Source organism: Athene noctua, chromosome 8, assembly GCF_965140245.1.
Source record: "Athene noctua chromosome 8, bAthNoc1.hap1.1, whole genome shotgun sequence".
Lineage (NCBI taxonomy): Eukaryota > Metazoa > Chordata > Aves > Strigiformes > Strigidae > Athene > Athene noctua.
Window position 1 is genome coordinate 1,518,999 of NC_134044.1, and position 27,077 is coordinate 1,546,075.

The 27,077-nt window shown below is 50.0% G+C and overlaps 1 protein-coding gene across 1 annotated transcript in view; it reads right to left on the reverse strand.

Annotated features, from left to right (window-relative positions):
* The window catches only part of SLCO2A1 (solute carrier organic anion transporter family member 2A1), a 30,148-nt gene extending 24,172 nt beyond the window's left edge, over window positions 1-5,976 (reverse strand). Inside the window, exon 1 of the mRNA XM_074911913.1 lies at window positions 5,786-5,976. Within this exon, the coding sequence (XP_074768014.1) occupies window positions 5,786-5,878 (93 nt within the window). The 5' untranslated portion in view covers window positions 5,879-5,976. The remainder of the gene's footprint in view (window positions 1-5,785) is intronic.
* Between the last annotated feature and the right edge of the window lie 21,101 nt (window positions 5,977-27,077).

The window sequence follows — 27,077 nt, forward strand, 5'->3', positions numbered from 1 at the left end:
GACCTGACCATGATTTCCTTGAAGGTAGCTTCAGCTTGGCCTCATTTTCCCTGACCCACAAGCGTATGTAAACACTCCTCTCGCTCGCACGCCCGCAGCCCTGGCCATGCTTTGTGCTCCCTATCAGTGACACTCCTCTCTCATTTTGCTCATGATAATCTTATCTACGCTGACCACTCCTTGGTTGTGTTTGGGCGCTGAACTACCTCGCCCCTCATAAAATTATCTTGCTTCACGTCTCCTAGACCTTGATCCCACTAAACTTTCCAACCTGTTTTGCTGTCTGGCTCTTCCCCATCTTTTTCCTTATCCTGCTGCTGGTGCAGGCCAGGCGGTTCTTCCCTTTTGAAACCTGATCCCACCAAAACCAGACATAAACACAGTGTTGGATCTATCTAAACCAAACCTTTGCTTTCTGATGCCAGAACCATCACCATAAATGCTGGAAGACTCCAGCTGGAAGTCACAGCGCGTCCTTCTCCCCATGCCACCCAGCTTGTCCTAAAGACTCTGCTTGCTTCTTTGCTACAGATGCTCATCCAACTTGCTATCTCTCTTTGCACAGTGTCCAGTATTGGAATATCATTTGATTTTCTTGTTTAAACCAATGGCCCTAATAAACAATGACTTTCCCCTCTTGGCGCTTCCTTCTCCAAACCCACAGCCATGTATGTATACAGACCAATGACTTCATGAATCTCTTATTCTTGCTAACAGCTAAATAAAACAATTCATGACCTTCTCCAATGGGATATGAAAGTACAACTGTTACATCTCCAGGCTTCTGAAATATACTCCTCTCAGTAAATTTCTTTAGTCCCTTTAAAGGAAGGGACAAAGAACTTGCCCTGATGCTGTTGGGACCTCAGACCCAAAGGCAAGGCTCCTGTTTCTTCTACAGAAGGCACGCTGCCTCCCCAGGGAGAGGAGAGCTCCCTGCTCATGGCCATTGCACCCTTACCACAGTCGCCTCCTGACCTTGCTGTCCTCTCTCCTACACTCTTCCATACCATCCTTCTCCCCGCCCCGACAGAGTACCCAATTTAAATCTGTCCCTCAGGCTTTTAAATCTTCCCCTGAGCTCCCTCCAGCTGACATAAGTGACAATAACTCTCTGCTATCCTGCTTCCTTCTCCGTGTCAGGCAGTCCACAGCGTAAAAGCCTCCCCCTGCCTGCGCTCCCAACCATTTCACACCGCTCCCCTGTGCTCTCCAGCTAACCAGCTTCCAGCTGAAACCAGTCCAGCTCAGCTAAGTAACAAGAGATTTACAAAGCTCTCCTCTCCTCCTTGTCATCTTTCTGGGGATACTGAATAAGCAATTAGCTATCAATTAAAATAGCACAAAGCCACGAAAGAGGCAATGGAGGTGAAGAAGCCAAAACATCTGAGGCACTGCCTTTGACATAATCTTTTTTCAGTGGGTGACTGGAAGGCCAAGACATGATGACTGGAGACAATGGTTAGGACTGTGGACCAGGGTACATCAGTGGGGTCCATGGCCATGCATGGGTATCAAAAAGACTAATCAGCCACTTCTTCACCTTTCAGACCTGTTTTGTTCCTTTAGGCTAGGAGGTCCTCGGTGTCCCCAGTGCCACCGGGTGCTGGCATCCACCTGAGGGTTGGCTTCATCCCACATTTGCCAAGCAGCACAACTGCAACCCCTCAAAATCCCAGTGCCAGTCTGTGCAACCCTGGAGGCTCTGGTGAACTTCAAAGTAGGGGGCTGTCCTTGCCTATCATCACCCATCTCCACCATCATCCATCAACCACTGCGGAATTACCGAGGTGCTCAAGGCTTCTCGTAGGGGATGGTGCTCAGCAGCATTCTCCCAGCCCCAAAATCTGAAGGCCTTTTGTGTTCTGCTTTCTCTCCTCAAGGTGATTCAAGACAAACAGCTACTTTCTAGAGGGCTTCAAGCAACCCTGCCACATCTGAGAGGGACTCAAAAACGTAAGCACAACGACCAGGTTTATTCCAGCTACGAGATATGGTGCAGACTGCAAACGCACTGTCGGCTGAGCCAGGCAGTGCCCTTAAATATCAGTGCAGACAGAGCCTTGGTGCTGTTCGGTGTAATTGCAGTATTAGCTACCGTCGTTAATACCCACGTATAGCAGGGAGTAACTTCCACAGCAGCAACAAGGAACTGTCACCAACCACGTTCCCGTAGGGTACAGAGATCAGCTGTAAACGCCTGCTGTGTCAGAGCATGGATATGAGCCAGCGGCCACATCCACAGGGCATCACCTCCCCGAGCGCCTGCTTTGCACCGCTCCTCCCACAGCCCCAGCAGCGCCTCCACACCACCCATCCCCGGGGCTGCTGGCCCCAGCCTGCTCCTCAGATACCTGCAGAACCATTAAAACCACTGCGTTCCACCAGGACCTTCCCTTCTCTGATGCCCAGAGACATCACGGTGCCCATCGATGCCAATCCCCAGCACCACCATGCTTTCCACTTCTGAACATCGGCAGTAACGGGGCCAGTGACAAACCACCACCCCCGAGAGTGATGGGAACTGGTGCAGGAGGCAGCGGTCCCCATCACAGGGAGCATGGAGGAGCGAGATGGTTGGCACAGAAAAATAATTTGTTATTTTTGGCCCCAGCCCTGCAAAAGGCACTCTGAAAACGATCCTGGCACGTGAGCTTTGTGGATTAAATACAAGCTTCGTGATTAAGACTTGGAGCCTGCTACAGCTAGGGGAATTTTGTTGTGTTGGAAATACTGTCCCTGTCAGAAACTGCCATCACTTATACGAGGATGCTGTGTCTAATTAATTTAACCACCTTTACAGTACCTGTCTCTGTGTGGGATGATGCCAGCAGCTTTCCACACAATTAGGTGCTGGATGAAGACTTTATATAACACGTTATTTGCAGCACCAATGCCTTCTCATACAAACAAGAGCTTTAAAGCTATATACACTGAGATGTTTACTGTACACCTTGACCTCTGACAACCCATTCACAACAAAACAACTTCCCAAACCTGGAAATTCAGTTGTGACACTGATTTTCTACTGATTTTGAGGGCTGAGAGGATTGACAAATGTGCACAGGCTAGTGCTTTCCAACTTGAAGCAGTTATTTTACTGTATGTGTATATTTAACACAAATGTCACAGCACAGGAAGAGTGAACGGGTCAGGAAAGGGCAGGGGAGATCATTGCCTGTCAATTCATATATATTTGCTCTTAAATGCAAGAACTTTTCATCAAGGGATGGGTGTCCTAACTCCCCACTGCCCCAGATGGTACCTATTATCCATCTGATGCCCACAAAAATGTTTTGACAGAGCTCAGACTGTTCCTTAATATGCCAGCAAAGTGCCAGCACTGGGCTGTGCTAAATTGAGGCATGGTTCCCCTTGATTTAGCAAGAACCTATTGACTTTTTTAAAACTCCTTTTCACGAGCTGGTTTTCCCTTAGGGCAGCTGTATTTGCACCAGCCAGGGTGGGCGGGAGGGGGGGGGGGTCTCTGGTGGCATCTCCTGCCCCTGGGGTCACTCTGTGCGTGGTCCCACACACGGTTGCCACACTGGGTGCTGCAGCACCCCTTCTCCCTCCAAAATCACCTCCTAGGACCCTCCAGACAGGCTCAGTGGTGGGTGCCTGGCAGGTCTGGGGAGCTCCAGGCTCCTTGCTCATTTTGAAATTAAGACCTGAGCCCTCCAGCTGGCACCAGCCACTGAGCGATTCCAGCCGGAGCTGACGGGGCAGGCAGGCAGCCAGGCACCTCCTGGCACGGCCGGAGCTCCTGCCGCCGGCAGAGTGACACCCCCATGTCATCTGCCCTCAGCCACGTGCCCTGGGGAGGTCCCACACACAGCCCCTGACCGCGGGGTGCTGAGCGCCCAGCTGTGGCACGCACGGCCCACATACTGCCGCTGCCTACGGGATGCAGAAATCAATTAACATTTGTTGGGGCTTTTTTACTTTTTTAACCCTAAAGTTTTACATCCTGAAAAGGCATCGAGTTTGTCAATGTTTCTTCAGTTCCAGGACATTTTTGCAAGCGTGCAGCTAAAGAAAACTGTATATATTTCCAGGAAAGAGCATGAACTGCAAGAAGTGTTCTGGTTTTCGGTGACGTTATCCTGAGCCACAGTCATTACTGGAGTAGCCCAGAGCGGGTTAGGGCCACCTTTTGCACCTCCACCAGAGGAGAGGTCAGCTCACCAGTCCCGTCCAGAGGCATGTTAGAGTAGCCTACGGCAGCCCTAAATTACCCAGGGTAATTGCAAACTTTTCCTCCTGGCGCTCACAGCCAAAAAGGGCCATCAAGTCACATGCTGGAATAGACCAGCCTAGGCAGTGGGGGCCTTCAGGGATGTAGAACTGGAAGACATCATCTGAGATAACGCCTCCAGCCCTGGGAGCCCCCACCACATCACCTGCTGGTCCCAGGAAGCCCAAAGCTTTGCTGCTCGCCCCATAACTGCTCAAGAGAGCAGCCTGTTTGGAACAGCCCCAGGGCATCCCACGGCAGCCCCGCAGCACCCTGACAGAGATGCTGGGGCCTGCGCGGGGAGCAAGGTCCTCGGAAACCAACATTTGCTCCCCTGAAACCAACAGCAAGCAAGCACAGCCCGGAGAGGAGCAGGCAGTGCCAAATTTCATATAAGGTGAGGAAAGATGAGTGGCAAAAAAAGCCCAAGTCCATACTGGACAGCGACGCCCTACCCATGGCTGCACACTCCTGAAAACACGCTTCACTGGGAAGGACAAATCCTTCCTTGCAAATACATATCCAATAACTCCAGTGGCAAATCACACCCCAGCCCCGGGCATGGCCAGCAGCATCAGCACAAGGGGGGGTCCTGCCAGCTGGTAGCCCCTCTCCTGTACCTGAAGCTGCTCTGCCCATGGGCAGGTGCTGCTGGGAGCCACCGTTCCCCAAAACTGCACCCGCTGCTTCGGATGCTGATGTGCGGAGGTGCTGCCAAGCGAGGCATGAAAATCCCCACCCCACCCCCGGCCCAGGGAAATCCTGGCCAATGCAGGTGAATGTCCTGGGGACAGGAACCAGCACATGCAGCAGCCTCGGTGCCCATTCAGAAATGGGTCAAAATGCGCCGCATTGGGAAAAAAAGAGAAGGCAAGGGGTGGTGTAAAACCATGATGGTCAACAGGGCTTAAAATGCGAGAGGCTGACAGAGCAGCTGGTGTTTTCTCACACAGGCAGTGAGCTCAAGAGTCTGAAACTCAGGGCAGGGACCAGCTTTAAGATGACAGCTCTCGCCTTACTAATAGGGGCAGGTGAGTAACTGGGCAGCCAACACCAGAAAACCCACTTCAACCTGCTGTGATTTTGCTTCTGTCACTCAAAATGCCCTGCTCACCAAGGTTTTTAAAGCAAGTCAGTGTTATTATAGGGCAGTGTTTTCTTTTCACACCAGGATGTGGTTAATCATTCCCTAAGCAGCAGCACACGGTGTACCAGACACCGTGGGTAAGCCCTGCAGCCCACGGAGAGCTGTCCACGCCGCTTCCACGGGGCGTAACACCCATGCGCCAGGCAGGGTACCACTCCAAAGCCCATGGAGCCCCCAGCCCTTCCCACATGCTGGACAGGATAGACCTCAGCAGCGTGATCCAGGACTGCCTGAGGAGTTGACTTTCAAATTCTGCATCTTAGCAAACACCTTTCACATTACTGGCGGTTTGTACTGGGGATGCGGGGATCCGTGGGATGGGTTGGGGTCACTCTCCACGCAAGCATCCTCCTCCCTCCCCGCCGGGGAAGCAGCGCATCCCCGCCAGCACTGCTCCTTACCTTGATGTTGCAGAAGACACTCGGGGAGCAGGTGCCGGACCTTTTGGGGACATCAGCTTGGGATTTGCTGGCTTCGGGGCGGACTCCCATCATGGGGGCTTCCCGGGGAGCCCCGAATAGCTGGGCTGTGAGTGGGCTCCCGTCCCTCCCTGGCCTGTCCCACTGCTGGCAGCCCACACAGCCTGTGCCGAAAACCCTCCAAGCCTGCGAGTGAGCCAGGCAGCGTGAGCGCAAAGTTTTTATAAGTCTGCTCTCGGTAACGATGATGAAACCCTTTCTCCTCCCTCTTTTGCTTTGTCCGCCGAGGGAACTTTAAAGTCGCAGGAAGCTCACACCAGCGCACAGGGAGCAGGTGGGAGCAAGGGCTCGCTGAGCCCCAGCCGGTTTGGGGAACGGGAATACAGCGGGGCAGCGAGGCTTGCCCACCCGTGGGGGACACCCAGCACCCCAACCTGCTGCTTGCCCCTGCAGCAGCTCTCCTCTGCTGTGCGCACGTCCAAGGCTGCAGGACGCCGCTGGACAAGGCACCGGCAGCGCAGCCTTCCTTCAGGGAAAGCAGCGGGGGTTTTAGTTCAAGTCCCCCTGATGGGATGAGAGGAAGGGGAGGCACCTTTCAGCAAACCAAGATTTGGCTCCCAGGTGGTGGGTGGGGGGAAACTGGGTGGCCAGATGGAGAAATCCCTCCCTGGGTTAAGGGGTTACGGAGAAAGAAAAAAACCTTCTCCTGCTTTTCTTTTGTGGAAAAAACTGCATTTGTGAAGCCCCTAAGCACTGGTTTTTTACTAACACCTCTCTGGGACTTTGTTTATGCAAAGCGCTGATTTATTTTCCAGGCTCTTCACAGGGAGGAGGGAGAAGGGCAGCTCAGTCCCAGCTGAGGGGAAGCCAGCTTCAAGTATTTTCTCAAAGAGATTGCTTTTCCCTGCACAAAGCAGGGCAGGGAGAGAGATGGGGGGACCCCGTGGGAAGCAGTGGAACCTGTCTCGGGGTGCCCTGAGCCTGGAGAAACCAAATCCGTGAACAGTTTACCCCACAGGAGAGCAGGTGGGTCCCTACATATGCATCCTGGTACGATGCCAAGGAGCTGAGCCCCAACTCCGTGGGCACCCACTGACACCCTTGCCTTGCCCAGGCACCCGCCATGGCCACTCGCCACGAGAGGGTGCATTGCACCCGTGGGAGAGGCTCCTTGGGCACTCCCTGCCTCTTACCTCACCCAAACTGACCTCCAAGAGGACCCCCAGGTCAGGACCTTTGGGGTCCAGCACCAGTCTGACCAGACATAGGGCTTGAAAGCGGTGTGAAGATTAGCATTGCTAATATAAGACAAAAAGCTGATATTGGCTGCAGCTTCCCGATTTCTAACCCTGTCCCAGGAGCACTGCTTTCAGGGACAGGTAGGTATCACTAGCCTACGGGTGGCAAAAAAAGCATCCTGTTTTCACATCTCTTTTTCCACTTCCATCCCCAAATTTGCTAGATCTGAGGTCAGGATGCAATGTGAAGAGACCTTTTCCCCAACCAGAGTTCGACGAGCCCTTTTATCTGCCACTCAGTGACAAGACACAGAGTTTCAGCCTTACTGATAGAAAAACTCAAGCAATCCAACAGCTCCCCTGCTCATCTCTCATCCTCCTTGTAAGCCTGACGTGCTGCTGAGCTTATTTTTCAGGCAATGCCTAACTTGCTCGTTAATGGCCCTGTCTTTACAGTTTATTCTGCAGAGACCCGTGACTCTCACTTTGTTATAACAACCACCTCTACGCAGCAGCTGTTTTGGCCCCTAACTTCAGCTTTTCCACACAGATTTGTCTCCATGTAGCAAAATGTACTGGGGAAGAATCACAATGCCCAACAAGCCTGCGCCCTGCTTTAGCTGGCAGAAATGCCCATGCTCTGATGCCACATCCCATGGATGGGGTTGGAAACCCCATGCTGGTGGGGTTAGTAACCCCTACAAGGGGAACAAAAAGGCTGTGGTGAGTCAAAAGGGAATCAGGGCTCTCTGTATGCAGAGTAAACACTGCCCCAGGCTGGAAGTCTCTGCCCCACAGGGATGCAGGTTCTTGGTGGGAACCGACCCCATGTCCTGGCTGGCCAAAGAAGGGACAGAGGCTGGGGCAGCCTCTGATGTGCTCTGAACCGAAGAATCTGGGTCCCCAGGCAGCACAGTACTCCCCAGGTCCAACCACCTCCCAGCAAGCCGCTACTAGATTTTGGACATGGAGGGATGCCCCACTGAGGCTGATTTTCTGGAAGGCAGGAAGAAATCATGCTGGCAACACGTGCTGCCATTGTATTTCTCAATCCGCAGCTCCTGCAATACATAAGGCAAGAAAACACTTGCTTCACACCCAGATAGAGCCACTTAAAGAGCTGGGGAGCTCCCTGCAGGGCTGCACACCTTGCTTACCTATGACATGTAATGCCTTGATCTACTCTCCCATCAATAATACTTTGGCAGCTTATGTAGCTGTAGTAAATAATACAATAAAAGCTGACAAATCTGAATTTATAAGTCCAGTCGTGGTGGTTCCAGTTATTAGAGGCAGACACAATTCAAGGATGCATCCAGTACGTGGTGTGCTGCAGCAGCTCCATGAGGTTCCCCTTGGCCAGCACAGGTGGTTTGTCTTGCAGCAGAAGCAAAGGGCTATCCTGAGCAGGCTCTGTCGCCCAGATGGGACCATCAGAGAGCATTACTGACATCTCCCAAACTTTTATCCCACTGGAAGATAAATTCTCAGCCCTGAGACACAAATTCAGCTCTAGCTTCCTTACATTGACATCGCTTTTAAATTACAGACCTCAGACAACAGATTGTGCAACAGAAGTAACAAAATTAGATGCACACGAGAAAATAGGACGCTTGCCTCTTTTTGAGGATTCTCTGCTGCCTTTTCATTCCCGCAGGGCTACAGTCTTGGCAAGAAATGGTCCGGCCTGCAGACAAGCACACAGGAGGAAAGTGATTTACAGCAGCGCTGACAAGGGGAGGAGAGTTTACTTTCAAATTCTTCTCATCATGCTTTGTTAGGGCGATACGGTTGATGTTAAGTGCCTGGTAGGAAAGATCACACGTTGACAGGGTTTGGTTCATTTTACATGGCTCCTGGGGCTGTATTTCTTTCTCAGCCTTTGAAATGAGTTCCTCCTAGAGCAGTCATGCTCCCCTGGCCAAGGCGTCGGTTGGAAGGAGACGACCTCGCTGCTGCTAACCGAGCAGGAACCAGCTACTTCAACCAGCAAAGCTGAATCAGGCCCGCAGCTCTCCATGTACACCACCAGTTCATCCTCCACCCCACCACCTCCCCTCATCCAAAACAAGCTGCCACCTGCCCACTGGGCATGTTTCCCATGGGCAGATCAAGCCTGCACTGCTGCAGCCATGCAGGAACCGAGCAGGTCCCTCTTTGCTACCAGGGGATGCTCACCTTCCTCACAGAACATCAGAACCCTCAAAAGCCACTTTTCTTCTGCTGGGGAGGAGATTGGGTCAAACGCTTTCAACATGACCACAGCTTTTCTCTTTCCCCACATCATCCTCATCACTTCTTTCTACCAAGCAGTGAGTTGATGGGTGAGGACACGACCAGCCCTGCTTTACCACCTGGTTTCAATCTGGCAGGGACTGAAGCATCCGTTTTCCTCCATGGTATCTCCAACTGTTCTTCTCAATGATTTTACCTGTTGGGTTTTAAAAGGCAATGCATACCCACCAACAATGAATCCTAGAATATCTTGAGTTGGAAGGGACCTGTAAGACCCACTGGGACCTAAGTGGGAAGACCTTCGTGGACCCTGGGAAAACTTGTTACTAGATGAAGACACTGCATCCCAGCATGGAAGATGATTTCCCTCTGTGCTACACATGCATAGTAGGACAGTCTCTGCTATGTTTGAAGCTGGACCAGCAGATCCTTCTTAAAGGAAGGTGTTTCTTTCCCAGCAGCCTCCCTATCAGTGACTTAGGGCTGAGACTTTGACTTTTGCAGTCAATATGTAATTTCATACAGACTTGATTGAAGCATCACCCATGATCTGGAGCCAGAAAGTGCCGTTCCCAAGAGAACGATGGGCCAAGGAACTCATTTTCCTAACTTGGAGTTGGCAAAATGTGAACTGTGTGGTCAGACATCCCAAGGAACCTGGTTTCTGCTAGGTCAGAAGTTATTTCCCCACGTCCAAAGGAGCGGATCCAGAAGACTCACCTGACTTCCAAACTCTTTGGTAGTTGCCCATAGCAAGCCTGATGTATCCTGGGAAATCCTCTCTTACTGGATAAAACTAGAAGCTGGAGAAGGGACTGGACCTCAGGACCTCTGGCTCAGCAGGAAGAAGTGAGAAGTGAGCCAAGTGAATTTCTGGTCTTTTCAGACATAGCAACAATGAAGATCCCACCACAGATGTCAGCCGTGGGAGATGTGAGGATGGACAGATACTCTGAGAGACACATTATGTTGGAAAGATAGTGGAAGGTTCTGCAAGAGGGAAAGGAAGGAACAAAACCAGGATCAGGGCTCTACATACAGCTGCATGACCTGGAGGTTACTGCCCGACATGTGCTGGGTCTCCTGTTTTGTGGGTGGTGCTGTCGCAAGCAGGATTAGGAAGGGAGCAAAAGGTGACCCCTGTATTTATTCAGAAACCTCACTCAGCTTAAAACAAACTTTCTGGAGCCACGTGACCCCTAATTTACTTGCTGCACACCAGTACCAGGACAGCACAAGCCTCTGTGGAAGCAAACATGAAGCCCGCAGGGCTCCTGGAGGGTTTCAGACTTGCAAGTACAAACGTTGCTCTGGGAATGCGGATTAAAAAACAACTCCCCCTGCATTACCAGAGCCAGTCCCTGGGACTGCAGACCGGCACACCAAACCCACCCTCTGGAAACTCCATTTATTCTCCAGGGCCAGTGGTGTGGCAGAACGTGGGACGAGGACCAAAGGGGATGGGGCAGGCAGCATGCACCAGTGGCTCCTGCCAATGCCTGTGGTTGCAATGGAAATTACAGACCGTGACAGGCTGGGTTTAATTTAACAACAACATGTATTTGATCTGGAGCAGAAACACTGGTCAGAGGGAGGTACACCGCCATACCTGAAGAACAGGCTTGGCTGGCTCACAGCCCCACCGGCTCCTGGGGATGGAGAGTGAGGGGAAGGTGGTTTACCAGCGCCCAAGGAGCTGGTCCAGCCCTCGGGGAGGGTGGTCCCCACAGTGGAGAGGCACGTACAGAGGAACTTTTGGGACAAGTAACAGCCCAGCCCCAGAGTGGTGACGTGACACTGCTCTTACCCTCCAGCTGAGGCCACCACCAGCCCTGCAGGGAAGCCAGCCACGCCCAGAGATTAGGAGTGAGGTCAAGGTGGGATGGGAGAGGAGGTAATTTATACTGAAGATGATGGCAGAGGTGCATGTCGGCATTAAGCCATCCCTCCCATGGTTGGCTGCCCACAACCAGCTAACCTGAAGCAGAGGACGTTTGTCTGCACTGGTGACTAATAAATACATTAAGCAACTCTTGTGCACTCCATCCCATATGCAAACCCAGTCAGTGAGACCTCCTGCAGGACACTGGCAGGAGAAAGGTGCATTCTGGAGGAATAAATGGGAAGGCAAGCTTTGCAGGGCTGCAGTTGCACCGTGAGGGTGATTGCAGAGCCTCGCAACTAAGAGGCTGGGATTTTGGCAGGCTGAGTCTTTAAGAGCAGAGAGGAAAGCAGAAAGCTCCTCCACTTCTAATAGTTCTGTAAGTGAACAGGGGAGTGGAGGAAGCACTTTTAAATGAGCTCTGGTATGCTTTATGTCACATTTCTTAAACAGCCACTTTCTTTTCCTCTGCCTTTTCTGTTTTAAGTAAGTCTTGTTTATAACTAGGCCACTTGGGTCCATCAGTTGAGCACCTACCATAATATACCAAAGGCTCTTCAGTTAAACTGGAGATGACCTGATGTGTGGATTATTTTTGTGGGTCCCCACTGGACCAGACCACTCTTCTTTCTCTGTAACAGCTTTTGGAGATGCCAGCCCCCCAGGTATGATGACGTCTGGGGCCTTTTGCTCAGCACATTCCAGAGAAGAAACTGATGGTTGGTAAAAGGAGGAGGTGGGAGATTGGAATTAAGATTATTTATTCCACGCCCTCCCCAGATAATCATTTGCATGACATTTACATGCACGATAAACGCTGCCCCACCATAAACATGAGCCATCACAGGGATGGAAGATGATGTGCATCACTCAGTGCATCGTGGGTTCTGCAAATACCAGGGGCCAGCACCCAGTAGGGCTGTGCCAGCAAGGACCCCGCAAACCCTCACACCCTCCAGCCACCACTGTAAAGCCCTCCTGCCACTCACCAAGTACAGTATTCAAAATAACCAGATGTTTGAAGCCCTGTCCTTTGCTGCAGGATGTGTTCTGCAAACCCAGAACAAAGAGACAGTCCTTGCCTCAAAGGATTTGCAATCTAAAGCATCGGTATCCTGTAGTAAAAGTAATTAAATGAGGCAGACAAGGATCTGACTGTGCCATTCAAATCGGGATTGCATTTCCTTGAAATTGCTTCAAGTGATCGTGATGAGACAGTCTAATTTAACTCTGCCCACTGCCAATAAACTCTACAGTTGGTAAATATTTCATGAACAGTGCCCCTAAGCAAGGATTCTGCGGCCCAGAAAGGTAGAGAGTCAAATACTTTTGTAAAATTCCTTAACTGATTCCTCCAGGAATTTACATACCCAGGAGAGACAGACTTTTCCAGGATCTCCTGTGCCTTAGTATCAGTTGCAGGGCAAATCTGCTATTTCACACCAAAAAGACTGCATCCAGCAGCACCAAAATCATTTCTCCTTATAGGTATGTTGTTAAATCCCTGGCAGCTCTACAGAGTTGACTTCCTAAGGGGTGAGGGTGTGACTGAACTAGACTTTGAGCAGCTCAAGGAGGGTCCTATCCAGAAGGATATCCCACACCCCGGCTGCTGGCACATCCCAGCACAGGGAAGAAGTTGGTGACACCTTGGTATCACCTACCTCAACAACTGCTCTCCGTTGGGTATAATCCAGAGGCCCCGGCCTCCCCAGGAAAAGGGCCAATGCAGAGCTCACATTTCAGTCTCCTCCCCCTGTTGCAAAGGTCCAGCAGGCAACAGGCGAGATGCATCACCATGAGCGATGTGACACCCTCTTACCTTACTCATTCCTGGTGGTGAGTCTCTGCTCTCTGACAGGCAAGGGATCAACAAGACTACAGAGTCCCCACAAAAGCCCCAGGAAGGGCAGAAGGGCTGAGATGGTCTTCATGGTTTCAGAGATTGGGGGAGCCGTGTGCCCACAGCTGTCACACCCCACTGGAAATCTTCACCTCCTTGAAGAGCTAATGCTTGTTGGATATGTAGACCTTTTACCTTGGAAATGGTTTTATTTAGCTGTTCTGCCACCTCTAAAAGACCTCAGAGGGCTCTGGCAGCCACCATTCAAATGGAAATTTTTAAAAAAATAAAATAAGTACACAAAAGGTTTAATGAATTACATTACATGAAAGGAGCTAGTCCAAACATTGTGTGGCGATCATAGCTCTGATTTGCTCCCTCCTGATGTTGTGGTAAGGACAGTTAAACCACCAGGTTTGGACGCTTGTCCACTTCCCTCTGGAAAAAAAGTTAAATTCAATAAAAAGAGGATAAAAGAGAGTGAATTCAGCACATCTCATTCCTAATATCTGGCCACAAGGCTGTACTCATACTGCCGCAAGTGCTGAAGCTCTGGGCACTGTTAAATATGGAATGAGTTATGTGTTTGCAAGGAAAATGGTTCAGTCTCCACTAATATGCAGCAAAATATTTTTATTATACTATATATTGACTTATTTAATAACGATGGCAAACAGAAGTGCCAACAAAGTTGCATAATCATCTAACTTATTTTTTTTGTCAACTACTTAGAAGTTTCATAAAAACTCCTTGTTTGCTTCAAAATCTTCCAAGTTTCTGAGAGTGTGAGTGTGTGGTTTGGCTGTCACAGTGTAAGGGTCAACCTACTAAATAAAATAGCCTGAATTTCAGCAAGCAGCAAACCAAAAACAAACCAATAAAACCTGTTCTCCTCATGCTGGGCGCAAGGCAGAGGCGGTTGTGAGTAAGACACTGAGATTTGGCAGCCATCAGCCCCTGCTGACACGTGTTTTGTAGGGCTCTACTGGAAATTGGTTTTGACAGACCCATTTTTGCATGCCTAAAGCAGTTCAGATCTCTGCACTCCCCTCCTCCTCCTCCACAGAGGCCTTCCCAGGAGAGACTGCTGCCACATGCTCTTTACGCCCCCATGTAAAATACTTTCGCAGGGTGCCTCTTCCCAAAGGGTTCGCTCCAGCATTGATACTCAGCAGTTAGAAGCCCAAAATTAAGTGAAGGCTTGGTCATACCTTGCTGCTGGCAGCTCTGGTTCCACCTCAGGCCGCAGCCCAAGAAGAGGACCCGGGCGTCACCCAGGACAGGATGGAAAGCTGTGATGTCCGTTGTACAAAGAGTGCTGGAAACTTTGTTTGGAGAAGCTGAAATCAAAACAGCAAGGTTTTTGATCACAACAAGATCCTCTCCTAACTCCAAATGTGCAGCAGGGAAGGGCTGATTTTGAGACGGTATCAGTATTAGCCATTTCAAGTCAAAATGTATTTGTTTTCCTTGGAACAGGCAAGTTGAACTGGAACAATGGCTGGAACTGACATTTTGCAAGGAAAGATTTTGTTTCATCTTGAAAGGCTGAAACACCTTGAAATATTTTCCAATGGAAATGACATTTTGTTTCTGCTGATGCACATGGGAGTCATCTCATCACAGTTTCCATCCTTCTCTAGCCGCTCCCACTTCAGCAGGAGGGACCCGAAGAGCCGCCGAACACACATGTGGCATGGACTGAGAGTGATGGAAGGCCGTCCAACCATCACGCCCAGGGCGATGGAGGGCAATCCAGGTAGTCACCATGGGCACAGCTCATTAAAAAAAAACCTTTTTAAGGAGAAAAGAGGGGTAAAACACCCAATGAGATCCATTTTGGTCTGCCTGAGCAAATTATGAGAGGAGCTATAAGACCTTGAGGGAAGGTGAACAAATAAATAATCCACCTGTAATCTAAACGGGCTATGAGCAAGAAAAACACAGGTACTAAAATGTGGTAAGACTTCTCAACTCACAAAATAGGTGAACAGCAGACATGGAAATAGTTTTTAAAGTTCTTGATTTATACCTGAGAGAAGGACGCTGCCTCTTTGCATCTCCTTCTCAGGCTGCTGGAGGAGGTGAGTGTGGGACCAAGCCCCTACAAGAGCTGTGTCCAGAGGCACTGGTGCAAGGTTAATAAAGTCGAAGAGATCCTGTTTTAATTTTTGTGCGGGTACCAGAGGGGCACTGGAAAGAAGAAACATCAAAAACCCTGTCAGTTTTCCATAAAGAGTGTGGCAGAGGGGGAAGCAAAAGATAGTAATTCAGAAATCTGAGTGAGTCTTGCGTTGTTGTAGCCTCAGATGTCTTGTACCTGGAGAACCTGTGAAACCTCTAACCACTCCCATCTCAAATCCAGACAAAAAGCCCTATTCTTGAAAAGCCTCATCAACAAAGGAAAGTTTCAATCTCAGGTTGGCTGCAACATTTCCCTTTCACAATTTCAAAACATTTCCTTTAGATCATGGCTTTTAAGTACTATGGGATTAGTTCACATTCCTAAACAATCATTTCAGAGCAAAGTAATCTGCCACTGTTTCCTTTCAAAAATGGGCTGATGACACTGAAACTGCTGCTTTTTTTTTTTTTTCCCCCTCACATTCTAAATGAATGTGAAAAGTTTTGGATTTGAAACAAAATGTGTTGCTGGGTTTTTTTTTAATACATGAGAAAAAAAAGCTGTCACAGTCAAACAGGTTGGAAACAGCATCCTTTCTTTCATGTTCTTTATTTTGTGAGGACAAAACAAGGAGCTCCCAAGCTGGGGAGATGCTTGGGCTCTATTTGTGACAGGTTGAAAAACAGTCTTCACACAGCCAGCACTTTCCTCCCTTTAGTGACCACGTCTCTCAGTCTGGATGCTCTAAGTGAACATCAGTGGCGGGACACAGTCCTCTGAGCATGGTGTGACGCCATGGAGCGAGGATTAAAGGCTGGTGTTTGCAGTACTGGTGGACCTGAGCCTTGCTGTCCTGCTGTGCCCAGCGCACTCACGAAGAACCAGAGATTTAAGACAGCAGGGTTTTCTTTCTCGCTTTCATTGTCTTTTTCTAACCACATGACCGAGACTTTGGCCAGAATCTGAAGTTCTTGGTACTCCTGAGAAGAAGCTGCCCCGAGTCTTCCTGAAAACCATGCCGGTTGTGGCGAGCGCGGTCACGCTCTGCAATCCCTCTGAGAACAGCCTGTTGCGGAAAAACGCATCTGCTCCCAGACCTCCTCACGCACCACTGCGTCCTCTGCGGCAGGGCTCGCCGAGGGAGTGACTCACCCACTGCATCCTTGGACCAAGTCCAGCCGGCACGGTCCTCTACCTCTAACTGGGTTTCAGCACTACCAGGCCAGCTTACATTTAATGTCAGCAGAGAAACCAGACTATTTATAGCTGCTTTAAGAAGAGTAATGATCATTGACTGATGTACAAACAAGAGGGCAGAGCATCAAGAAATAAACACATCTGGTGAGGAGCTGTCAGCTCTGATGATACTCACAGCGTGTCTTCACACTTCACTGGTGCTTGCTTCAAAGCCATCCCGTCAGATGACTGATTGTCTTCTCAGCCAGGTATGCCTCTGCCATGGCTGCTTAACTTCACCCTAGAAAACAATGCAAATATTTATTTTTTTATGGGGAAATCAGTAAACTCTTCTGACAGCCATGATGGAGCACTCCTATACCTAAAAGAAGTCATTTGACCAAGACAGATACCATGTTCCTGATAGCGATGAATTTTTTCACCTCAGAAATTAATCATTTTGAATCAGAAACATTGTGTTCCTAGTCTGTACCTGACAACTGTTTGAATCCCAGAGCAAAAGGCATGGCTGAGATTTCACTAACAGGAGCCACGCTGATTGCTGGCACAGAGACCCCACTTCAGCTCTCTGACATCCCAGCACAGAGCTGGGAGCTCGAGGAACCGTAAGGGGAGGTACGCCCCAGCATAAAGAGGATGGGGTCAATGGTGGTCCACTGAAGATCCTCGGAGTCAATCATTTCAAGAGTGAGCTAACAGCTCAGGGAGCAAGCTAACTGTTTTCCCTTGGAAGTGGCATTTTAAATAGTTTCCCTGCACCCTGAGCAAAAGGAGATGCTATTCTTTAGAGAAGAAACTCCCTTGAGCTCCTCACTTGAAGGGAGGACCACCCACCACTGCTGTATGGGTGGGATGCCAGAGGCCAATGCCTGCACTAAGGGGGTTTGGTCAGCATTTAGATTGCACAGTCCTTCTGCAGTTCCATTTTTTCTTCAGATCTCCTTGTGGAGCTGGTGTTAAGGAGGAGTTGCTTCATCTGGCAGGGTTGGTCAATGCCTGGTGAGAACAATGGAATCTGCATGGACACCAATGCACATTTTGGGGCCAGCTGTCAAGCTCCACAAACAGCCTTTAGAGGATGATGTCAGTGGGGGCTGTTAAGCCATCCCTTCCTGAGTGCTATGTTCCTTTCAGTGAGGAACCACTTAAGTCCTCATCCCACTCGGCCCAGATGCCCTTCTCCACAACGCCCAAGAGACACCAGAAATCCCACACCCTCATGCTCCCCTCAGCACCGCGAAAGGAAAAGCTCTGACTCACACCGAATGGCATGTTATCCTTGCGAGTTCATTGATTTCAGCAAGGGATTGTTTCCTCAATGTCTCTTCCTGTTGTTTGACCCCTGGCTTCACTTTTCTTTCTTTTGCAAGGACAGCCGTTGGTCCAGGTCATACCAATGAGAAATGTCAAGCTGGTTCTGGGAACTGCTTCCTGAAACGTGTCCATCTGTGTTATCCGTGTGTGCCGGCATGACTGAAAGAGCCACTTGACTGGAAACATTCAACTGGGAAGAGAAATGGCTCATCCCATCCCGCTCCTGCCTCCTCCCTGCTCCTTTGGGGAACCACTGTAGGAAACAAAAACCAGTCCCTCACAGACAGGATGGCCAGCGGCACGTTGGGGCTGTTCTGGCACAAGGTCTTCATCACACGATGGCTCGTCTCGCCACGGCACCAAACATCAGACAACAGCTTTCATCATCTGACATTTTATTCCTGATTTAAAACAGGACACAATGGGAGTGCAAAGACAAAAATAGTGGTTTAAATTTAGGTAGACTAGACTGAGAGGCACGGTCGACACTTCCCCTTCCAGCGACAGCACTCTATGGCCAGGAAGAAGCAAACAAAACAGGAGGAGCCGCCAGGACAGCTGTAGGATGCAGTTGCTGAGAAGATAGCCAAGGAAAGAAGATATTATATCTGCCTGTCCCATGGAGACTCTCTGGACAATGACTGACTCATTGCTCTGGGCTTGAGCGGTCTCCCCTGCTAGACCAAGCAAGGCAGAGGCTGTTACATAGCTGGAATAGGTGGAGCCCAGGAACAGTTCCTCTCTCACATGACTCAGGCTACCTCCTCCCATCCCCAGAGGTCTTTGAATTTGGGGTCTTCCAGGGACCCAAGCTGCCCTCTTTGACAGCTCCAGATGCCAATAGAAGGCCAAAAGCACCTATCTCCTTTTCCAGTCCCACCAGATTTGCTCTCAGATGAACACCACCGCCTCAAACTCAGTCTGGGCACAAACAGAGCAGCAGTGGTGTGAGGGGAAGATGCCATGAGGGATTAAGATTAAGCCAGTCCCCCTCTGCCTCCACAAACAGCAGCACACATCTCACTCAGTCCATCCAAGCAGCAGGAAGTGGGTTCTTAACTCACCCAAATTAAGAAAAATTAACTCCTGCAGAGGTTGTTGGCACTGGCTGCTGGTGGGGAGCACACGCTCAGATTAACGTCCCTGCTGAAAGAGAGCTCTGCTGTTTCTGGTCTGCAGAGCATCAGCCAGCCACCACACGCACTGTCCCATCCCACCGGTGTGTGCTGAGCTCCAGCTGAGTCCCCAAGTGCTTGCTTCTCCTGTCCTGCCCACAAGGGAGGAGAGCAGGGCCGTGCAGGCGAGCTCAGGGCCAGAACACGCAATGCCATTAAAAAACAGCAGCTCATCTCCAGCCTTCATCATCCCCACCGCCCACCGAAGGCTCTCTGCAATTTTTCAGGACAGTGATGGAGCCAGACGGCCATCACTAATCCTGACTCACCCCTGGGCTGTTGCAAAACCCCACACCTTTCAGACAAATGCACGCCTGGCCCTCTGTGCCTGCCTGCGGCCCTGTGATGCTCTGTGTGCCAGAGTGAGACCCAGTAGAACAACGGTCTTCCAGGCTGGTGGAGACCCCAAACAGAGGCAGGTGCACATAGCACCCTGCAAAGGGCTCCGGGATGTGAAAGGACTGTTGTCCAAAGCCTCAACCAGGCTGGGAGGAGCAGTGTTTGGTTTGGATTCAGTGCCTTGAGTGCTGCTGCCCCTCCAAGAGGTGGGGGAAGACCCAAGGACAGGCACATCAACCAGATTAGTTACTGACTTGTCCTACCAGCCAGGAAAACTCTCCAAGGAGACACCAAGGGTGCAATACAAACCTGGGGATAAACAGAAACTAGAGAAGCTTTAACAATTTGTTCCATCTGGAAAAAAAAAAAAAAGAAGGGGAAGGTTACAGCCTGGTGTGAAGACGATCCACTGAATGAGCATCTGCGCTGCAGATGGTGCCATCCAGATGGACAAAAAGCTGGAGAGTGCAGCTGGATTTTCCTGTGGTTGCAAGGCATACCTCAGTCTATGATGTAATTGTCCAAAGAGATAGATACTTGGGAAAATAACTATTATATCCCTGATAAAAGAAATTGGGCATGCTCAGGTCTTCAACACAAGAAGTATTGAGAGGGCAGGGTGCAGGCTGTCTTCCCCTTCTTGCAGGGGACTTTGCTCCCCAGGTAACAAGCCGACAGACCTTCCCTGCCTCCACCATCCTGCACCCCTGGAGCCAGCCCTCATGGTATCAGCACAGGCTTGGTTCAGCCAGGAAGTTTCACAAGAGAGCCCGGCAGCACCAAAACAGGAGAAATCGTTCTGTAAACAGCCTGCTGTTTGCATCCCCAGCTGGAAGCTGGCCCGGGACTCCTCGTTCCGCAGCACAGCTCTCCATCACCAGAGATAAGAAGCTAAGCCACTCACAAAGAGCTGAGTGGCAGCCAACAACTCTCCTGGAGGGACCAGCCATGGGAACCTCATCTTTAGCACCCAAATCCCTTGTGGAGGGCAGCAGGTCGTGTCCCTCATCATGCTTGTGGTGAGGAGAGCATCTCCTGGGCAACAGCTGTGAGAGCTGCGGGCTGCATTTCTCCCACATGTATCCGTGTGGGTCGTTCCCCTCCAGAAGCCTGTGGCCACCTCCCTGAGTGCTCCTGGGCATGGCAGGGCTCTCCTGCAGGGAAAGGACAACCTCGTTGGGCAAGCGGTGCTGGGCTGGGGTCACACTGGAGCACAGGCTGTTCCAGTCATCTTTGGGACAGTCCGAAGATGCTTAATAGGGAGAGTTTGGCGCAGCTACAGCTCCCCAGGGTTGCTGCAGACAGATTAAGGAGTGTGCAAGATGCCGTGTATTGGTTGCCAGCTTGACCGTGCAAGCACTGCTGGGTACCACAGATGGACAGCGCAGACATAAGACCTTACGTGCGGTTTGATTTAACGTACTCAGTATGCAATAAGGCCCTTTTACAAGCAATTCCTCACTCATTGCTCAACAACGTACCCTGACAATTCCAGGCCCTCTCCTTTCCTGTCATAGTGTCCAGGAGCACAAGATATCTCTGATGAGTTCCCCACATCTCCCCCTGCAGCACAGAGTCCCTTTGCACTTACTAGACAACACCAGTATTCACAGAAGCAGCATGTTCTTATGACACAGAGTAAACCCAACATACATGGGGTGAGAAGAGGGAAAGCAGTAGCTCCTTACAGTAGAGCCTCCCCCACCATAAAGTGCCAAGTCTCAGATGTTTCTTACCCTCTTTCGCAACCCCCATGCCAGGAAGCCTCACCTGTGCTGCTGGCATCTTCTCGACTCAGCAAAGTGCCAGGACAGTCTTACTTCAAGCCTTCCCAAAGCCTTCCCCTTTTTTGGGGGGCCAGGTGATGCCAGGACATCTCCCATCTTCTCCTGCAGCCTGCGGAGGCCAAGAAGAAATGTAAACAGGACACTCGTCGGGCTCACACAGAGGGTGTGTGCCCCTCATCAAAAAATATTTTGGAAAGGATGACTGTAATGCTGGTATGGTTTCCTCTGTTTGTCTGACTGGGGAATTTCCCCTTATCACTGACAGGGTTTGGACCAGGACCAGACAAAGATGTGGCTGTACGCTGCCAGGTTGGTTAACACAGCTGGAGGTACACATCTGGGTGCTGGGTTTTATTTTCTCCCACCAATACATGATATAATAAGCACTTGTGAGGAGGGTGCTCCTCGGGTAAGGATTCAGCACTCAGGATGAAAATCAGCAGTTGCAGGATAGAGACACCCAAATCAAGTATGCACCCAGCTAAAAGCAGGTGTAAAGAGGCATCATTTTGCCCCCAAATTTAATTCTCCAGTTAAATGGGAATGTGCTGGACTCCAGCACAATGGAAAACAGCAGAAATGAGACAAAAAAAAAAAAAAAGGCAGAAGTCAAGGAAACCAATGTGAGCACACATAATTTGGAAACATGCATCGTATATTCAAGGGGCAGGATGGAAATGGAAACTAATGACCCAGTAGTAGAGCAAATGAGGACCAAGGATCTACCATCACAGCCATGTTTTTGCCAGCTTAATGGTGCAGTTTAAATAAAGAACTCCCTTTATAGTCATCACAAAAAAGGCTTATTTTTCTCTGCTAAGCCAGGAATACTCCACAATGTAACACAGATATTGGAGGGGAAATCCCTTCTGCCCCCCAGCAGGACATCTGATGGCTTTCTGTGACCAGGGTGGGTACCTTCCATGCCTACATTCCACAGGGCTCCAGCGCTTTCTGGCCCTGCCTCCCAGCGTCAGCCGCTGGTGGCCCCATCCAGAAACGCGATCCTGGGCCCGGTCTGGCCTGATCCTGTATCCTACCCGGCTGGTCCAACCCTGGGCAAGTGAACACGTAGGGTATGCATAAGGGCACGTGCTCCTGACGCAGAGACAGAGCGATAGGGATGTCACCGTGTTTTCAGTTCAGCACTGCACACCAGGCAATTATTCAAAATGCTCATTTCACATACATCTTGAGCTTTGCCTGCCAGAGCAGCACACCTGCTAATGCCAGGCTGTTATCTGTGCTGGCACTCGTCACAGACCGCGGGCAAATCACCTCCCCATCCTTCCTCCGCTTAACAAACAGGTCAAGGCTGGGAAGACACAGAGGGATGCGATAAGAAAAGCCTGCATGCCGTTAGCAAGGGAGGAGATGCAGACTCCCCTGATGCTGCTCCAGGCTCACCTCTGCCACTGGTGCTAGCCCCGAGAGCCACGGGCCACCGTGGAAACCTGGCCCAGAAGACACCCCTGAAGGACTGGGGCTGTGATGCTGCTGCCTCTGGGAAGAGGGACTAGAAGCAATCCCAGCATTATTTTTTTGCTTTGGGAGGGAAAATGAAAACATATCACAGACTATTTTAAACTCGCTCCAGCCTCTCTTGCCAAGTCTGGAAAGTCACCGTATAGCCCAGAGAGTCGGGTGGTCCCTTTCTTTTCCATGGCAGATGGAAATGAGCAAGGTATGAGTGGGACAATTTCCCTGCTTCATTGTTTTCAAGCCATTTCAGAAGCTAAATGAGTTTCCAAATAGAGGGGTGGATTGGCATCACCTTAATGAAAACTAATTAAACATAATTATTTAGCCTGTTGAAAATATTTGTGCTCGAGCAGGAACACCCTGCAGTTGGCTGTTAAAAGGCAGGAAGAAACTACTTTTTCCAGAAGCAGGTTTTCACAGAGGTTAGTCTGGTGGCTAGAGCTTCTCATCAAGGCTTTTCAAGCACTGTCTGCTTACAAACGTCAAGATGGCAAAGAGTCTGCACAACCAACCTGATCCCTGAATTTTTGGGGGTATGGAACTCCCCCACCCAGTTTTGTGGGCTTAGGAAATGCACAGGGAGGTGGGTAGTGTGAGGTTTGTCCCCACTTTTTTTTTTTTTTTTTCCCCTGAAAGCTGCTGGATTTGGGGGTGAAGGGAAGTGTTTTCAGAATAAGTCAATTCTTCCCAAGAGACATTCTTAGCTAGAGCAACTCCAAAACCATTCAGGCATGAGAACAAGCAGCCACAATGGAGTAATTTTGTCTAAATCAGTAAGTTTTATCAGATGATCTCAGTTTACAGGGAAGGCCATTTCTCAGAAGCAAACAGCCAGGGAGCTGTCAGCCCCTTGTCTGGAGAAACAGATGAACACCAAGCTAAGCTCTTAGTTTATTAGGAAGATTAAGCGGCCTGGTTTCCAGTGAATCTGTGTTTACATACATTACTTCCTCCTCTGCTATGCCACAGCTCCGCCCCAGTGATGCCTGGCTTGGGATCAGGGACATGCAGCACGTAACCGGCAAGGTTCAGGGGTCCAGGCAGCAAATGTCACCTCTCTCTCCTTGGGATGCTTCCCTCTGATCGTTCTGGGGAGCTGAATTATCCCCAAGCCCTTTGCAACTCATTCAAAGGGATCTCTCAACAGCCACGTCCCACGTTCCAGAGGGGAAAGGCAAGCGTGGCGTGGTGGCGTCAGGGCTGGCAAGCCTGGCAGCTCAGAGCAGCGCAGAAACTACCGGCACATGCTCCAAGTCTGCCCAAAATGGAGGAAACCATGAGTAGAAAGGCTGGGCTGGGTTCTCGGCACCAACCATGCTCTTCCCAGTACTAAAATAACATGAAAAAACCCCCTGTATGTTGCAAACTGCCAGATAGTGCAGGCAGAGTGCACCACAGCAACCTGGCCTTGGACAGGCTTTGCCCAGCAAGACCCCAGGGACAAGGGCAAGAAGCAGCAGAGACAAAACCCATGGATTCTTGGAAGTCAGGCTTTTCATAATCTAAGTTCCATAGAAAATATACAATTTTTAATTGAAAGAAGTCTGAAGTTGCCACCACTCCAACACCTGTGGCTGGTTTGGGGCAGAACCTGCTGCAGCTCCACCTTCTCCAGAGGCCTCCAGCCACACCAGTCCCCTTCCCTCCAAGGCTACTTGCCTCCCATCCCTCTCTCCTTGCAGCCACTGCCCATCTGTTCTCACTTCAGGCACAGCCCCCTCACTCTGAGCCACAGAAACCAAGCAAACCTCGGGCAATTCCCCGTGGTTACCCCTTGCCTGTTCTCCAGAGGCTTTGCAATAGTCCTGCACACGCAAAGCCTCATCCTTCTCGACTGTTGCGTGGAGCAAAAAAGCAAAGTGTGCCCACAGGGGGAAGCAGCCAACAAGCTTGATGGATTGCCTCCTCCCCTCCTCTGGTTGTTCTCCCTTATTACTGCTCCAAGGGCTTTCAGCTACCTGGCTCGTTGGTATCCGCACTTACAGACTACCACAGATGACCTTCAGCAAGATTTTCATGCTGGCTTGCTTCTCACAAAGCCCTGTTAAAACTGGATGAAAGTGACAAAAATAATCAAGTTTCTATTACAAAAAACAACTTCCATCTGATAGGTAAAGGCTTTCAGTCCCTTCTCCAGACAGGCTGCTGTACCCTTGAGAGGTGAGGGGGCTCCTGAGGGGATAACCAAGCCAAACCTCCTTTTGGGGTCTGTCCCTCACCTCTGCTCACCATCTACACAGGGGTCTACACAGCCCTTAAGCAAAACCAGGGTCGTATTCTGAGTGGAGATCTGCCTCAGGTACCTTGTTGTAGGCTCAGCCCAAACCCAGGCTGGGGCCTGTTTTGGAGAGGTAACAGTCCAGGATCCCCTCAGCCTCTAAAAACCTGGCTGCACCAGCAGCAACTTACCCCTACAACGTTCAGAGGGGTTTCAAAAGACAAGCCAAAAGAAAAACTTGAAGCACAGACCCCACTTCTTAATGGACAATGTAGCTCTCAGATTCAAGAGAAGACCACAGATGTTCAGAGAGAAAGAGGCAATTGCAGCAGTGTTAGGGCTGGGGAGAGGACTGGGCAAGTGCATTGTGGCCCCTGGTTGTCTGTCAAGAGAAGCATCTTGGAAAGGAGCAGAGGACAAGGTGGGACAAGCAGGAGAACCTGGGATGATCATCTACAGTTCCCCCATGGGGAACACGGAGGTTGCAGTCAGGAAGAGAGGAGCTAGCTGTCATTGCCATGCCAAGACAAAGCATGCAAATACCACAAGCTTGGCCCTGAAGTCCAGGAAAAAGGATGTTTAAAAAAAAAAAAAAGCCAGACCAACCAATCACTCACTTGTGTGGTTTTGAAAACACCTGATCCCATTCTCATCCTTCACTCCTGTGCCATGAGGCTGGCTGAACCTTTTCAGCTTCCCCAATGCTTCGGGTCATAGCACCTACCAGCACCAGTGTCATCAGAGCACTGAGTCTGTGGAAGAAAGAAACATCTTTTTTAATATTTCTGAACAAACCATCACCTCTCCTCTAACCTTGCTAAAGGTATGCACATAACTTCCCATAAGTCTTCCCAGTTTAGTGTCTACGGAAGCTTCTGGCACGCTTATGGTAATTTTCTCCAATTTGCTAATTATGCAAAGATATTCATCCAACTGAATTCTGAATGGTCAGATCTGGTCGTGGGTCTCCAATGCCCAGGCTGGGCAGCTGGAGCATTCATCCCCCTGGCTAAAGCCTCAGTGTGGGTGCGATGTCCATACCAGTTTGGAAATGGGTCCTCTGGGAACATCCGTTCTTCATCCCACAGTGTCTCCAGGACTCACCCCGTTGGGCAATCCCACCTTGTGTACCCACAACGAGAGTGTGCCAAGAACCATCACCCCACTGCTTGTCTGTGGGCAGGAAATGAGAGGCATAAACCCAGCCTCAGCAAATCAAAAACAAACCAGACAGATATCACCTAGAAAATGTTTTTTCCACTGACCCCTGGGGTGCCAGACAACACACAGGGCTTGGTCAAGAAGACAATGTAATACACAAGAGGATGCCGTGGGCTCGTGCTGTCTTTCTCAGGGCTATGAACTTGCACGCTATTTCTCTTAACGTCTCCCTGTTTTAAGAAAAGTGATCAAAGGAGGGGTTTTGGTGATCAAGTGCAGCTTTTATGTTTACAAAGAAAAAAAAAATGGAGTCATACAGCTCAAGTGTACCCTCTGGACCAGAATTTCAAGCAAGAGAAACTCCCTGCATACTTCTGGATGCCTCATTTGTTGGGGGAGGGCTGAATCATAGTATTTGACTAATCACACTGAGGAACCCAGCCTTCTCCAGAAAAACTCACCATGGCACAACTTCTGTTATTTCCCCTCCTCCACACCAAGAAATAGTCAATATTTCCCTGGAGATCTGAAAACTTGAATGCTTTGCTGAAACTCTTGCCTGGTGGATATCATCCAACTTTCAGTTTCCAAGGCTTCAAAAATACATAGTCAGGAAGGAACACAGCCCAGTGCCAGTGGTGCAAACATAACAAAAAGGGACCCTTAGTCAAGACATCAAGTAATTTGCTCCCATAGCTACTTACATGCTTTTGCACTATCCAGGGGTGGGGGGCAAATGAAAAGAAAAGAACTTAGTTTGAGAAGTCAAAGTAACAGTTTTACAGATTCCTTTGACCTTCCTAGCCATGGGCTTTCGGCTCTAGGCAGGGACCTGGAAACAGCTCACAGAGTTTCCACTTCCCAGGTAGGACTCAGGTTGTGCTCTAGGACAGTATCCACCAAGTTGCTTTCTAAGCCAGGAAAGAAAAAAAAAAATCCTTTCAAAGCTACTTATGATAACTCCTGGCTTCCTCTTCTTTTGTCTCCTCACTCCACATACTTTGCTGCCTTTTTTTTTTTTTTTAAATGAAAAATATTTTAAGGACAGTAAAGCTAGTCCTGCCGAGCAGCTGAGCCCAGGGAGTGGAGCAACTTGCGCCAGAGAGGTGGCTGCCGCTAAGCAGCAGGGCGAGAGTCATTTCCCTTGCGGGAAGGGTTGACTGCATTGACCGAAGACCTCGAGCTGCTTGGGAGCTCAAGTGCCACAGCAGAATGGACAGGATTTCCAGCTCGGAGAACAATTGCCATCAGGATGTGTTGTTAAGGTCATAAGTGGAA